Raw genomic sequence first — 14,481 nt, 5'->3', positions numbered from 1 at the left:
CCTTGGCAGGAGGCAGTCCCCTTGCAGAAAGAACGTGGAACCATAGCCTGACCCTTCCCTCCTTCCTCCTTCCCCTGGCAGAGTTCAAGGAGCAGTTCAAACTCTGCATCAACCGCAGCCACCGTGGCTTCCGAAGGGCCATCCAGACCAAAGGCATCAAGTTCGAAGTGGTCCACAAGGGGTGAGCTGGGGCCGCCGGTGTTGCATGGGCTCTGGAGGAGGGGGAGCTTCCCTGGGCCCACCATCCTGTCCCCTCCCACACACACAGGGGGCTCTTCAAGACCGACCGGGTCCTGGGCACAGCCCAACTGAAGCTGGACGCCCTGGAGACGGCATGCGAGGTCCGGGAGATCCTTGAGGTGAGAGGTGGACTTCATCTGAATGCTCCAGTGTAGCCATGCCACTCATGAGCGTCACTCACGTGCTCCTGCTCTGAGCCTCCCAGGGGTCCCTTCCACTGACCCAGGCCCTCCCCTGGAGTCCCAGAGCTCCCCATTGCCCAGCCCTAACCACTCTCAGCTCTCTGCTTGTTCTGACCAGCTGATGTCTCAGCTGTACCCATGGGCTCCTATTTTGGAAATTGCTCTAGTTTTCCCTGATCCTGGCCCTGAGCCACTGCCTGCTTCCTAACAGCCTCCCCTCACTCCCACCCAGGTTCTGGATGGTCGCAGGCCCACAGGGGGGCGGCTGGAGGTGATGGTTCGGATTCGGGAACCCCTGACGGCCCAGCAGTTGGAGACGACAACTGAGAGGTGGCTGGTCATCGACCCTGTGCCGGCAGCTATGCCCACAGTGAGACCCCTGCTCATCAGCAGCCCGAGGGAGGGAGGTTTGGTTCAAGGAGGGCCGAGACTCACAAGACTGATTCTGTCCCCTGAAGCAGGTTTCTGGGTCCAAGGGAAAGGCCCCCCCCTTGCCTGCTCCTACGAGGGAGCCAGGGAACAGGTAGGTGGCTGGGCCAGGCTGTGCTGGGGAGACCCCCCTTCTTCTTGCCTCAGCTCCTCTTGGACAGCTTCCCATCAGGTGCAAAGTGGAGCATGTCCCTCCCCCACTCCAAAACCTCTCCTGGGTCCCTTTTTCCTGGAACATCTCATTTAAACTCAGCTTGATCTTTAGGATCTTTTGTGATCTGACCGTTGTCAATATATCCAGCTTTCTCCCCACTTCCTCCTGTTGGTTCCTGGCTACACTTAGTTTTCACTGGCCTTTGGGCTTCTCTGTGTTATAGTGCACTGAGCACCCCTATCCCTACACTTGCTCCCTGCTCCTCTGCCCAACTGTGTTTGAGTACCAACTTGACTGTCACCTTCTCCAGGAAGCCCTTCCTGACACGTGGTATACAGTCATTGTCCCTATTAGGTTGTTGGCTCAAGCAGCACTGAGGTGGGCCTGGCTTGTCTCCCTCTGTTCTCTGGTGTGTCTGTTGAATTAACGGGGTCAGGGATGGGGTATCCCTGCAGCCCCTCATCCCTCCCCAACCCCATAGATCAGCCCGGCCCCTGCATAGTCTCAGCGTGCTGGCCTTCGACCAAGAGCGTCTGGAGCGGAAGGTGGGTACCCACCCGGCTAGGCTCAGTGGGGTGGGATTGAGGAGGTCGGCGGGCCCAGGCAGGGCCCTCATAGCTCCATCTGCACCCCCTAGATCCTGGCCCTCAGGCAGGCAAGGCGGCCCGTGCCCCCGGAGGTGGCCCAGCAGTACCAGGACATCACGCAACGCAGCCAGTGGCAGAGGGCACAGCTGGAGCAAGGGGGCCCAGGCATCCGGCGGGGTAGGAGTTCAGGGATGGGCCCGTGGGGGAGGGCCGGGGGCAGCGGGCCCCATCCTGACCCCCTTCCTCCCTCAGAGTACGCGGCCCAGCTGGAGCGTCAGCTGCAGTTCTACACGGAGGCAGCCCGGCGCCTGGGCAGTGACGGCAGCAGGGTGAGCCGGGCGAGGGCTGGGCGGGTGTTTGGGGGTCAGGGCTGCCAGGGGCTGCCCCCTGACCACCTGTTGCCCACCCCCCACCCCAGGAGGCCGCAAAGGAGGCCCTGTATCGACGGAACCTGGTCGAGAGTGAGGTGAGCAGCTTGGGCACTGGGGTTAGGGGCTGGGCAGCTGCGGCCCTGTCCCGTACTCTGACCCCAGCGGCCTCTCCCTCAGCTGCAGCGGCTCCGCAGGTGAGGGGCTGACAGCACGGGCGGCCCCTGGAGAGCGGGGAGCAAGCCTGAGGCCCCTGCTCTGGGAGGAGCTAACATGGCCACAGACTCCAACCAGTTGAGCAGACAATCAATGGACAATCGGCTCTGGATGGACATGTTCCCCCACTGGGCCCACCCAGTCTGGCTGGAGCCTCCCTGGCAGGGGGCGTTGGGGATGGTATCCGCCAGCCTGTGTGTGCCCCTCACCCAGGCCTGGCTGGGGGGGCCCCAGAGAGTCCGTTTGCACAGCCCAGGGGTGTGCGGCGCCTTGCCTGCCTCCAAGGTGGGAGGGCGGCTAGGACCAAGCCCCAAGGGCCCCTGCAAGCACTTTACTTCCTGCCCCTCCCAGCCTTAACCCCGAAGTCCACCTACACCCCAAAGAAGCCACTGAGGCCAGCCAGAGCCTGGTTGGCTCCCCAGAGGGTTGCCCTGGCCCAGCTGGGCCCCCAGGGCTGACACACAGAATAAACAGCCAGGGCCACACCCGGCTCACTCTGTCCTGCCTTTGTGTCTTGCTCCTGCCCTCAGTGCCTGGCTGGGTGTCCTCTGACAGCTCCCCTAGGAGCAGACAGAGAGGTGCCTGCGAGGGGGGCAGTCTGAAGGGAGTGTGCCTGTGAGGGATGTGTTCTCCTCACACACTTGCTGTGGGGATACATGTGAAGGCCTTCACGTGTGTCACGAGGGCCTGAGGGCATCTGCGTATGTTTCTTCAGCTGGTGGCCTTGGGACTATCTTGGTTTACCCATGTGGTCAGGTCACATGTGGTGGTGCTTAGTGACCCATGTGTGTCTCAAGGCCTCGAAAGCCAGCCCTGCCGCTCACTGGCCGCGGGACCTGGACCAAGTTGCTTGACCCACTTAGCGTCCCAGAGCTTCAGCTTCCCCAGCTGCACGCGGGGGCGACAAGAGCCCCTCCCCCAAGCTGAAGGGCACTGGTCGGTGGTGAGCACTTGCAAGGGCTAGGCTTTATTATTGCCGTCTCCATCTGCCTGGGCAGTCAGGAAGTGTCCAGCAGAGTCAGAGTTGCCTGCACATCTGGCGTGTGAGGTGCACGCTTCAGTCGCTCCCGGGCTCCCTGTGTGTCGCGGTGGCGCCCCGTCCCAGCGTCCTGGCCAGCACAGGTCAGGCAGGCCCAACTCTCCATCCCTGGGAGAGCCAGATCGAGGCTCCAGGTGGGTGCTGTCTCCTTAGTCCATGGCCCAGCTGAGCCCCAGGGGTCTGGGCTGCTCTGCTTGGGCCCCTCCAGGCTCAGGGGCCCCCTGCCCATGGCCGACGTGGGGCTGTGGGCGGCAGCCGGACCAAGACGTGCTCGGGGTTGCCTGTCGTGTCCACCATGCGCAGGTGCGGGAGGCCCAGGAAGGCCTCAGGGGCGATGCTAGTCATGTGAAGCCTGTTTGCCCTGGACCGAGAGGCAGGCGTGAGAGTGGGTTGGAGGGGAGGAAGCCACAATTACCCTGATACCCCTGAACCTGCTTGCATCCACCACAGCCCATAGCCTGCCCCGTCTACCTGGACCTGCCTGGCCCAGCCACCCACAGGGCACCTGAGGAAGAGGGCACGCAGGCGGGGCGTGCTGAGGAAGGCTTCAGGGCCCACGTGGCTGATGCGGTTGCCCTGCAGGTGCAGCTCCTCTAGGGCCTCGGGCAGGTCAGGGGGCACGAAGGACAGCTCGTTGTGGCTGAGGTCCAGCACCTGGGCAAGCAGGCAGAGATGGCACCATGGCTGCCTCAAGCCCTGGGCTACCCATTCAGCCAAGCCCCAAACCACTCTCCCCCCAGGCCCTCCTGCCCCTCGACCTCCAGCCCAGCCCTTCTGCCCCCTCCCCTCACCTACTTCATGGCTGCCAAATTCCTCTGCTCAACAGAAATAAACTGAGTCCCCTTTGGGCTGGCCCTGTCCTAGATGGTGGAAGGGCCAGACAGACAGGGTCACTGCCTGCTGTGGGAGCCAACGATTCAGTCTGTCACTCACAGAGATGGTACTCCCTTGCCTCCTCGTGCCCTTTAACCCTCCACTGTTCACTTGTGGTTGTTGGTTGCTTTCCCCCTAACTAGGGTGTTTGTGCCAGGGGCCAGGAGTTGTGTCATTCTGTGCCCAGCAGCATCTCCAGTGTCTAGAACAGTGCCTGGCACCCACAGGTGCACTAAATTCTGTGGCATCAGCAGTGCTCAGAAGGAGCCAGAGACTGTGGAATTCACTGGGGACGGTGAGGGGGTGGTCGCAGAGGACCAGGTGGCAGGGGGTGGTCGCAGAGGCCAAGGCCTGGAGCCTGGATCTGTCTTGCCCACCCCAGGACTGGCCTACAGTGGGGGCTTTCTTTTTAGCCTCCAGGGCCCTGTCAGGGAGGACTGGGCAGGCCGGGGGCTGCTGGAGGGGCTGTGGGGACACCCATGGACGTTCAGTGTGGCTAACCAGCCTACCCCTGACCTGGAGGGCCTGCAGCTCGTGCCAGGTGCCAGGCCCGATGTCGCCCACACGCAGCCGGTTATGCGCCAGGCTGAGCTCCTGAAGTTGGTCCAGGCCAGCCAGCGGCTCAGGCTCAAGGGCTCGCAGCTGGTTTCGCTGCAGCCGCAGGGTGTGCAGGCCAGCGGGCAGGCCGGTGGGCAGCCGGGTCAGCTGGTTGCCGGCCAGGTCGAGGCTGCGCAGGGCACGCAGCCGGCGGAAGGCCCGGGGGTGCACGCGGGCGCTGGCCAGGCAGTTATAGGCCAGGTTGAGCTCAGTCAGGCGGGGGGTGGCGGCCAGGTCGTGGGCACCCAGAGTGGTCACACGGTTGTGGGGCAGCACCAGGGCCCGCAGGCGGCGGGGCAGCGCCTGGGGCACGTGGTCTAGCCCGTTGCCATACAGGTGCAGCGTGTGCAGGCCACGCAGCGGCCGCAGCGCCCCGGCCGGCAGCCCCGCTGTCCCCAGCTGGTTGTGCTGCAGCAGCAGGTAGCGCAGGCCTCGCATGCCATGCAGCCGGGCCGCCTCCACCCAGCGGATGCGGTTGCGGCCCAGGTGCAGCACGGCCAGGGTGCGGGGCAGGCCAGCGGGCACAGCAGCCAGCTGGTTGTGGGACAGGTCCAGGTACTCAAGGCAGTGCAGCTTGCTGGCGGGAGAGAGAGGGCCAGCGTTGGGCTGGGCACCCAGAATGGGGGTCAGGGGGATCTTGAGGGTAGGGAGTTGAGGAGGGGTCCTGGGAGTTGTAAGCTGGAGATTCCAACTTGGGAATGATGAGCTGAGAGACCAGAGCAGGAGGTAAACCTGGGGTGATCAGGGCAGATTCCAGTCTGAGGGTTAGAGGTGGGGGTGACCAGGACAGAGTCCTGGGTCTGAGATCTTCTTGTGGCAAGCTGTGATGTCGGGTAATAAGACCACGGCATAGGGTGCTGGCAGGTGCTTGGCTGAGCCTGGCACATAGCAGGCACGCACCAAGTGAGGCCTTGAGAGTCAGGAATCGTAGTGGGGAGATGGAGGGCTGGGGTCCCAGACTCTGAGTCCTCATCCTCTCCTGCCAACATGAGGCTGCACCCCCAACCCACCCTGTCCCAGGCCCCACCTGAAAGTGGTGGCGTCCAGGCCACTGTCTGCCAGCCGGTTGTGCTGGAGGTAGAGCTCACGGAGGTGGGTCTGGCGGCTTAGGGCTCCTCGGGGCACCTTGGAGATGAGGTTGTCCTGGGAAGGGAGAAGAGAATGAGACTGAGGGTCCAGGATAGAGGGCAGCAGGGAGCCACAGAGGGTTCTAGAGTAAGGGAGGAGGAGCTCACCTGAGCACATCTGCTCAGAGAGCACCTGTGTATGACCCATGCACAGGGAAGAGACTTGGAGAGAGACATTTCCTATGGCCGGAATTGTGAGGAGGTGGAGGGGTCCCCCAGGAGAGAGGTGCAGGGGGCCCGAGGAGGTGGGGACATGGGGGTGGTGAGGTGAAGGAGGCGTACCTGCAGGTGGAGTCGCTCCAGCGAGGGCGGCAGGCTGGGCGGCACGTAGCTGAGCCGGTTGCTGGAAAGGCTGAGGGTGGTGACTGCCTCGGAGCCGCGGAAGGCGTCGGGGGGCAGGCCGGCATTGCTCAGCTGGTTGTTGTGGAGGTACACGGACCTGAGGGGAGCCAGGCTCCGGCCACCAGCCTGGCCCTGGCCTCCCCACCACCCTGCACCCCAGCTCAGGGCTGCCTTCAGTGTGGGGGTGTGAGTGTGTGTGTGCTCCCTCCACTTCAGTCTGGAATTCTCCAGACAGAGCATCCAGGGCCCTGTCTCCCCTCCAGATCCCCGCAGAGTGGGCTCACGATCCCCCTCAGATCCCCAGGGTAAGGAGTGATCCCAGGCATGTCTGAGACCCCGGGGGGGCCTGGGCTGGGCCAGGGGCTACCTGAGAGCTGGCTTCTCCCCAAAGGTGAGCGGGAAGATCTCTGTCACTTCGTTGGCAGCCAGATCAGCAACACGGAGGGAGCGGGGCAGAAACTGGGGAGCCACAGAGAGCTGCGGGAGCACAGCTGCAATGGTCCAGGTGGTCCCCTTCCAGCCCCACGCTGTCCCATCTGCACCCCTCCTGGGCTGCACCCCTGCCGGGCCAGGCCTGGGCGGGGGATTCGAGGAGTTGGGGTGAGGAGGGGGCTCACCTTGTTGTGGGCCACGTAGATGTGCTGCAGCTGGGTGAGGGACTCAAAGGCCTCATCCGGCAGGCCTGTGAGTGAGGTGGGCGGTGAGGGGACCCCAGTCCTGGGGGCGGGCAGGGGAGAGCCTGTGCTCCCATCCAGCCGGGGACTGGCAGAGGTTCCTCCGAGCACTGCCCCTCCTTGTCCTCAAAAGCCACAGCCCCCACCCCCACCCCCTGAGTTTCCATCCTGCTCAGCAAAGGGCAGTTCTGGGAACTACCGCAGAGCTGCCCACAGACCAAGCCGCAGAGAGAGGACAGCGGGGACCGTGCTGGGGAGAGGCGGCCTCCCGTTGTCCCCCTCACCCTCAGAGGAGATGAGGTTGTTGTGGAGGTTGAGGGTCCGCAGGCCACTGAGGCGTGACAGCTCGTTGTAGGGGAGCTCCTGGAGCTGGTTGTTCTATGGGGCAGGGTAGGGGCACTCACACCGACACCCGTGACCCTGAGCCCTCAACAGATGACCCCGAGCTCTGAGTCTCAGCTTCCCATCAGCCTAAACAGTGAGCTCCAAGGCCCGATCACCCCATACTCGATCCGAAATGCCTTGTTACCTCTTTATCCAGTAACAGCCCAGTAACCAAAAAGACATTAGCCCCCCGACACCCCATCCACCCCTACAGTTGACCCCAAATGCCCCATCACACCAATCCTAAGCAACTCCTAATCACCAAGACATCCACCCCTAAACCCTCAGCCCCTCTCCCACTTCCAACATCTGTACCCCTGCCTCCTCTCACCTCTGACATACAGACCCCTGCGCTCTCAAGGCCAGCTTTCACCAGTGCCAAGACCCACATGCCCAGTGCCTCATCCCTGCACAGGGACCCCACTCCCCAACACCCTCAACTCCAGCACTTCCCATTCTCCTCCCCGCTTCCCCTGGGTGCTACCCTGCACCCCCAGGCCCCACCTGCAGGGAAAGGTGCTGAGCTGCCCTGGTGATATTGTCTGGGAACACCCGCAGGTCCAGGCCATCGCAGTCCACTGTGTCAGCTCGGGGACAGGAGCAGCGTGGGGGGCAGGCCCGGGGCGGGGGCTGCGAGCTCTCCCCCAGGTGGGGGAAGGAGGCGTCCTCCATGCCGAGGGCGGGTGGGGGGCCAGGCAGCAGCAGGAGCAGCAGCAATATGCTCAGCCGCTGGGAGTTGAGGGATGGGTCAGGGTGTCCTCAGCTGGGCACTGGGTCACCATGGCAACAGGAGCATCCCTACAGTGGGGTGGGTGGGCAGGCAGGCCCCACCCTCAGACCCTCCCCTGCCCTACCTTACCATAGCCAGCCTCAGCTCTGCCGTCTTGCCCGAACTGCTGACCAGGGCTCCCTAATGGAAACCAGGCGGTCACCTCCTGGAGGTTCTGCTGTGGCCACCACCGCCCCCCATCTCTCGGCACAGGCCACCCTCCCCCCAGCCTGTTCTCCCAGGGGCTCAGGGAAGCTGGCCCACCCTTTCCCCGCCTTGCAGAGGGCGGGCAGGCACCAGATGGGGTGGTGAGGACAGGCCAGCCCGTCCCCTCCGTCCCACCCGCCTCCCCCCACCCTCCGCGCCCCTCCACCACCCCAGCTCTGCTTGCGTAACCTCGGCCAGCCTGGGCCGGGCCACAGGAGCAAAGAATGTTTGGGGGAAAGCTGAGATTCGCCCTGTCTGGTATTTGGGCCGACCGCAGGAGTAGGGGTGGGGGCAGAGGAGTGGAGGACGCTTCAGGGCACAGGAGAGTCCTCAAGGAACTGGGGCTGGCAGCGAGGGGTCAGGGCAGGACTGGGCTCAGCCTGCCAGTCCAGACACCAGCCTGGGAGCTCCCAGCCAGGTCTGCCATCTAGGTCTCTCCTCCCCCACTGCCAGCTGGCCTCACTGGCAGCGAGATTCCCCCCTCCCCAAATGGCCACAGCTGCTGCCCAAAGGAAATTACACGTATTGAGGCACCAGCCCAGTGGTTAAGGATGTGCACTCAGGGGCAGCCTGCCTGGGTTTGAACCTGGGCTCTGCCACCTCTCTGGCCTTGGTTTCCTGCTCTGCAAAGTGGGGGAATGGTTGCCTCGCCTCTCAGGAGTGGTGTAAGGATTAAATGGGATGGTGCATCAGAAGTAGGTGAGACAATGAATGCCCGGCAGCCCCAGGCCCTCAACAGCAGAGTAGCATTGTGTGCAGAGGGGTGAGGAAGCCTGTCTCTGCCCAAAGTCCGATCCCCGGAAATGCACCACTCACCAGTGCGGTGACTTCAGACAAGAAGTTTTCCTGCCCGAATCTCAGCTTTTCCGTGTATAAAATAGAGATGACAGAAGATCCTTCCTCTAAAGGCTGTCACAAGGCAAAACCAGAAAGTTCTCAGCACAGAATCTGCCCCTCACCCGTGCTCAGCTTGGTGGGGAGTGGCTGCTCGAAGGGCATGAAGGAAGTTGAGGTCTCTCAGAAAGAGACTGAGATGAGGATTGAGTGCATTTGTCCTGGAGACAGCAGCTATAGGGAAGCAGCAATGTGGCAGAGGGAAGGAAGGGAGCAGTCAAAAGTCAATGAGTTATCACAAGTGAAATCAACTTGTCTGGAACTTGCCAGTTCTAGACCTCAAAATCCTACACCCCATGGACCCTCAGTCCTGGGCAGGTTGGGATTGTTGGTCACTCTCGTTATCAAGCAAATTCCTGCCATAGGCAGCTGGGGCTCAGTCCTGCTGGGGAACACTGGGAGATCAGAATCATCCCACCCAAGGGGTGAGACAGCTGGGGTATTGATCCTCCAACTCTCTCCATCAGTCACTGGTTGAGGGCTGTCCCCAAGGGGCCTAAATTCCCTGGCACTCTGGGTAGAGCAGGCCCCATCCCTAAAGAGATATTAGGTGCCTGATGGTGAGGCCTGAGGGGGCCATGGTAGGCCCTAAACAGTATCTACTATAGGTGGTTTGGGGGTCAAGCCATGGAGAGATAAAAGTGAAGTATCTCAGGTGGGTGGGAAGAAGGGACCAAGATGTGGGAGAATGATGGAGAGACAGAGTGTCTCTATTTTGTTTTTAATTTTAACTATTTATTTATTTATTTATTTATTTATTTATTTAGTGGAGGCACTGCAGATTGAACCAAGGACCTTGTGCATGCTAAGTATGCACTCTACCACTGAACTATACCCTCCCCCCAGGGTGTCTGTATTATTAACCCCCACTTCCACAGAGGAGGAAACTTGGACCCAAAGAGGTAGTCATTTGACCATATTTCCCAGGACTGTGTGGCCTCCTGAGATAGGACCCTCAGGGCTGGGACAGAAGACAGGTCTTAGCTTTGACGAGAAGAGAACAGCAGGCCCCACTCCAAGTTCTCCAGGTGGGACTACAGCCACTAGCTTGGACATCGTGTAGAATCAACTCAGGCTTCCTAGCAGTATAATGGGACCAGCTCCAGGGAGCTACTGAACTATGACACTGATCCTAGCCCCAAGGGAAACAGCAGTGAGAACCAAGCTGTGTTAGTTTCTGGCAGGCCTCTTACAATTGCAAAGGACAGAGAATCCAATTCAAATTAACTAACGCAAACAAGGGTATTTATTAACTCATGAAGGGAAACGTTGAGGGGGGTGTCCTTCAGGCATAGCTGGATCCAGGGGCTCAAATGACATCCTCAGGATGGAGTCTCTCACTTAACTCTCAGTTCTACCAGCAGGCTTCTTTGTGTAGTGCCAAGATATCCCCAGCTTTGTCCAGCTGAAAGCCCCAAGCTATCATTGGCCTAAGCTTTGGTCACATATCCATCTGGAATCAGTCCCTGTGGCCAGAGAGATGGAATGTGTTGATTGGCTAGAAACTTAACCACCACTCTTATAAATGACCCACTGGCTTTATCATCATGTAACGAACTCCCTGCTCTATGCTCTGCCGTGCTTAGCCCAGTTCTGCCCATTCCAGCTCTGCCCAGCCCAGCCCAGTCCTCCGCTGCCTTGCCCAGTCCTCCGCTGCCCTGCCCTGCCCAGGAGGGAGTTCTGCAGGGATAGCAACAGAGTATGGTCCACCAACATAGAGCCTGGCAGAATCAGCATTTAGTACACTTTTATGAACTGCATGTACGATTGTGTCTGTACCTATGGGGAGATTTGCATAGAGAAGGGTGTTTCTTGGTTCCCCTGAGGCTCTGATCTCAGAGTAGGGAGGACTGTCGAGTCAGGGGGACAAGGGACAGTTGCAGTAACACAGAGTAGATGGTGCAGCAACCTGGTCTCATTTTGGTTAGTGGGGAAGGAGGGGCAGGATTGATGTGGGAGGGAGCAAGAAGCTTATGGAAAATACAATTTCCCAATTGGAAAAGGAAAGGAGGGATCTTAACTCAGTACCAGTTAACAATCCCAAGACACACCTTGGGCCTGCCCCTCCTCATCTTCTGATGGCATCCAGTCCTGAGACACAGACTAAAGCCAAACTCCTCAATGAGCTTTCGTCTTACTGATGAGCCCTTCAGGATCTGGACCCAATCCATAATACTACTGATATTTAGCTGGGCGTATGGCTGCCTAAAATAAAGAACTACATTTCCCAGGCTCCCTTGCAGGTAGATGTGGTCACATGACTGTGTAAGCAGCTGTGGTATGTGCAACTTTGAGGAAGTGGGGGTGCCTTTCTGTTTCCTACTGTTGCAATGTAGATGTGATGGCTGGAACTCTATCAGCCATATTGGGCCATGACATTGTCTTGGAACTAGAGGCCTTGAATGGTAGGGCAACAAAATAGAAGGGACTTGGGTCTCACATACCATGGAAGTCTGCGCTATCCATGGACTGACCAGTGTTTTGATCACTTGCTATTTGCCCTATTGAAAGAGGAATCACATGCCCTAAATAGTATAGATGGCCAAACACATGACACCTAACATTGGATAGCTGAGCTCATCATCATTTAATTAGTCACAAATACTCACAGGCCAGAATTGGAAGAGGACATTGTACACAATGTAGAGCCATATGTGGGAGGTGCACTTGGGAGCAGAGCCAAGAAGTAAGGGCGATGAGAGATGGACTTGGTGGTGACAAAAGGGTGGGATGACCTCTGGTTCCCATTGGAGGATGTGATTGGCTTGTGTGAATAACTTCTTGGTGTGGCAGAGAGGTGAAACCCATTAGGGGACCAGATGAGGTGTGGCTGGTCTGGGTGATAGAGAACTAGTCAGGTGGGGAGCCTTTCCCACTGGTTGGGGTAGGGGTGCCTATCTGACAAAAGCACAGAAACTCACATCTAGGCCTTTGGGGCCCTGTGAGGCTCAAAGACACCAAAGCAACACATGGAATTTCAGGCCTTTTCACACAAACAGTGCCAGTCAGCCTGACAGTGAGAGAACAACATATCTCTCTTGTTTGAGTCATCACTTCTCTTTTATTTCTTTTCTTCTCTTTTAAAAACTGAATCTTGTCCTAGTGGATACAGGGGATACCCACAGACGTGAGAGCTGAAGCCACAGCACGGATGTTGTTTTCCAAGGAGAAAGCTTAGAAGGAGAAGAGAAGGGAGTCAAAGGGAGATCCCTCAAGGATGCTTATACTTGAGGTGGGGGCAGAAGAGAAGCAAGCGATGGCTGTGGAGAAGGAGGGTGAGAAAGGAACCTAAAGGTATCTGGTAAAACTGAAGATGTGCCTGCCATGTACTTGTGATGGTTCATGTGTATGTGTCAAATATAAAATCATATGATAACATTTTATTGGGTCATGGGATGCCCGGATTAAACATTCTTTCTGGGCTCCTCAGTCGGGTGTTTCCAGAGGAGATTAGCATTTGAATCCATGGACTCAATAAGCTAGATGGCCCTCCCCAGTGTGCCTGGGTATCGTCGTCCAATCCACTGCAGCCCTGAACAGACTGAAAGGCAGAGGAAGGAGGAACTCATCCCTTTTACCGTCCTGTGGGGACATGCATCTTCTCTTGCATCAGGACTGGGATGTACACCATTGGCTCTTCTGGTTCTCAGGCCTCAGACTGGAATTATACCACCAGCTTTCCTGGGTCCCCAGCTTCCAGACAGCAGCTCATGGGACTTAGCCTCCAAAATCACATGAGTCATTTCCTCATAATAAATCTCCTTGTATATATAGATTTTATATATGTAAAAGGATATACATATCTCAGCAGTATTATATATGTGTACTTATATACAGGTATATATTTCCTACATATGTATATGTGTATATATACATATGTATAGTATCTCCTTGAACAACATGGATCCACTTATATGCAGATTCTTTTCACTGAATTCGTACTACAGTTGTACATGATCTATGGTGGGTTGAATCTGCAAATCCGGAACCTCAGATTCGCAGGGCCAACTGTAGAGTTATACACGGATTTTTGACTGTGCAGAGGGTCAGCCCCCTAATCCCCAGGTTGTTCAAGGGTTTTATATATCTATATCTATCTATCTATCTATCTATCTATCTATCTATCTATCTATCTATCTATCTATCTATCTATCTATCTCCAAGATCATTCTGCATTACAAACAGCCCCAAACGTCAGTGACTAACATCAGAGCTGGTCATCCCCACGACAGAATCTCAACAGATCAGCGGCAGGACCTCTGAGCCACAGAGTCACCCAGGGACCCCGTCCAACAGGGGCCACACCGTCTTGAACAGCAAGCAGTCCTTGCTCAGCTGGTCCTGTGAAACAGCCAGATTCGCCATCACATCTTTTGTGTTTCCACTCTGAAGGGCCACCCGACCCTCCTGCTCCCCTTTCATTGGCCAGAATTGGTCACGTGGTCCTACCTGACCGCACGGAACCAAGAAATGGCTGGGGGTGGGGCGAATCTGGTCCGGGAAAAGGAGCAAGTGAATTATTTGGATTATTACCCTCTCTGCGACACCCAACGACCGACAATCTGTTCTGGAAGAGTTCTTACACAGCCCCCAACAGGTATGTACAAGGATGTTCCCGTACAGGCTTGTTTATAATAGTAAAAATTCCCTCTTTCCCTCCATCCCACACAGCTAGCAACTTCACTTCATTTCACTCACGCAGAGAACCCCCCCTCACCAAATCCGCTGATCAGAAGCAATTTTTTTGACTCTGTCTCCTCTTCCCTGCCTTACTTTTGTAAGGGCCATTGTAACCAGTAACCACAAACTGGGTGGCTCTACACAACAGAAATGAATTCATTTCAGAGGTCCAGATTATTTCTTTGGGCTTGTGGAGGCTAGAAGTCCAAAGTCAAGGTGTTGTCAGGGTTGGTTCCTTTGGAGACTCCTTCCTGGGCTCTCTTCCAGCTTCTCATGGCTGCTGGCAATCTTTGACGTTCCTGGGCCTGGAGCTGCGTCACAGAACTCCCCACCTCGGTTTTCACGTGGTCTTTTATCCGCGTATGTCAGTTTTTCTACCCTTCTCCCTACCTTCCTTCCTTTCTTTCTGAGAATAGAAGAGGCGTTTATTGGGTTACGCTGCCATAGACAACAGCGGGCCACATGGACAGAGAGGTGCCTGTGTGAGCGCCGGGGGTCCTCTTCTGCTTCTTTTAAGGACACCGGTCATTGGATTTAGGGCACACCCGGTTAATCCAAGATAATCTCAAAATCCTTCATTTAATTACATCTTTTTTTCCAAATAAGTTCATACTCACGTGGTCTGGGGGTTAGGATATCAGCACATCTTTTTGTGGCTCACCATTCAAACCACGACATGGATTAGTCAGTAGAGCTAATCTTGTGAGAAAAAAAAAGTT

The 14,481-nt window shown here is 57.5% G+C and overlaps 2 protein-coding genes across 10 annotated transcripts in view; one reads left to right on the top strand and one right to left on the bottom strand.

Annotated features, from left to right (window-relative positions):
- CC2D1A (coiled-coil and C2 domain containing 1A) overlaps positions 1–14,481 on the top strand; it is a 31,714-nt gene that overhangs the window by 13,459 nt on the left and 3,774 nt on the right. For 2 of the 8 annotated variants that reach the window (XM_074350622.1, XM_074350625.1), the window contains 9 exons: positions 82–181; positions 269–359; positions 655–792; positions 884–945; positions 1,487–1,550; positions 1,643–1,769; positions 1,845–1,921; positions 2,011–2,058; positions 2,141–2,675. In XM_074350622.1, the coding sequence (XP_074206723.1) occupies positions 82–181; positions 269–359; positions 655–792; positions 884–945; positions 1,487–1,550; positions 1,643–1,769; positions 1,845–1,921; positions 2,011–2,058; positions 2,141–2,161 (728 nt within the window). In that variant the 3' untranslated portion in view covers positions 2,162–2,675. Of the gene's footprint in view, positions 1–81; positions 182–268; positions 360–654; positions 793–880; positions 946–1,486; positions 1,551–1,642; positions 1,770–1,844; positions 1,922–2,010; positions 2,059–2,140; positions 2,676–12,185; positions 13,680–14,481 lie in introns of those variants that run through there. The other 6 variants (XM_074350621.1, XM_074350624.1, XM_074350619.1 and 3 more) reach the window with 4 other exon arrangements.
- Positions 3,121–9,082, bottom strand: PODNL1 (podocan like 1). Of its 2 annotated transcripts, none has more exons than XM_074350628.1 (11): positions 9,005–9,082; positions 8,072–8,122; positions 7,717–7,941; positions 7,113–7,206; positions 6,772–6,836; positions 6,522–6,631; positions 6,095–6,251; positions 5,713–5,828; positions 4,605–5,262; positions 3,721–3,869; positions 3,121–3,576 (listed from the first exon to the last, which is right to left on the bottom strand). In XM_074350628.1, exons 2-11 carry the CDS (start codon positions 8,072–8,074, stop codon positions 3,426–3,428), a joined length of 1,728 nt encoding a protein of 575 aa, XP_074206729.1. In that variant the 5' UTR covers positions 8,075–8,122; positions 9,005–9,082; the 3' UTR covers positions 3,121–3,425. The 2 variants fall into 2 exon arrangements, with proteins under 2 accessions (XP_074206729.1, XP_074206728.1); XM_074350627.1 differs by lacking the exon at positions 9,005–9,082 and adding an exon at positions 8,246–8,328.

The sequence above is a fragment of the Camelus bactrianus genome, chromosome 22, assembly GCF_048773025.1.
Source record: "Camelus bactrianus isolate YW-2024 breed Bactrian camel chromosome 22, ASM4877302v1, whole genome shotgun sequence".
Classification (NCBI taxonomy): Eukaryota; Metazoa; Chordata; class Mammalia; order Artiodactyla; family Camelidae; genus Camelus; species Camelus bactrianus.
This window is presented reverse-complemented; position numbering and strand designations above follow the sequence as displayed.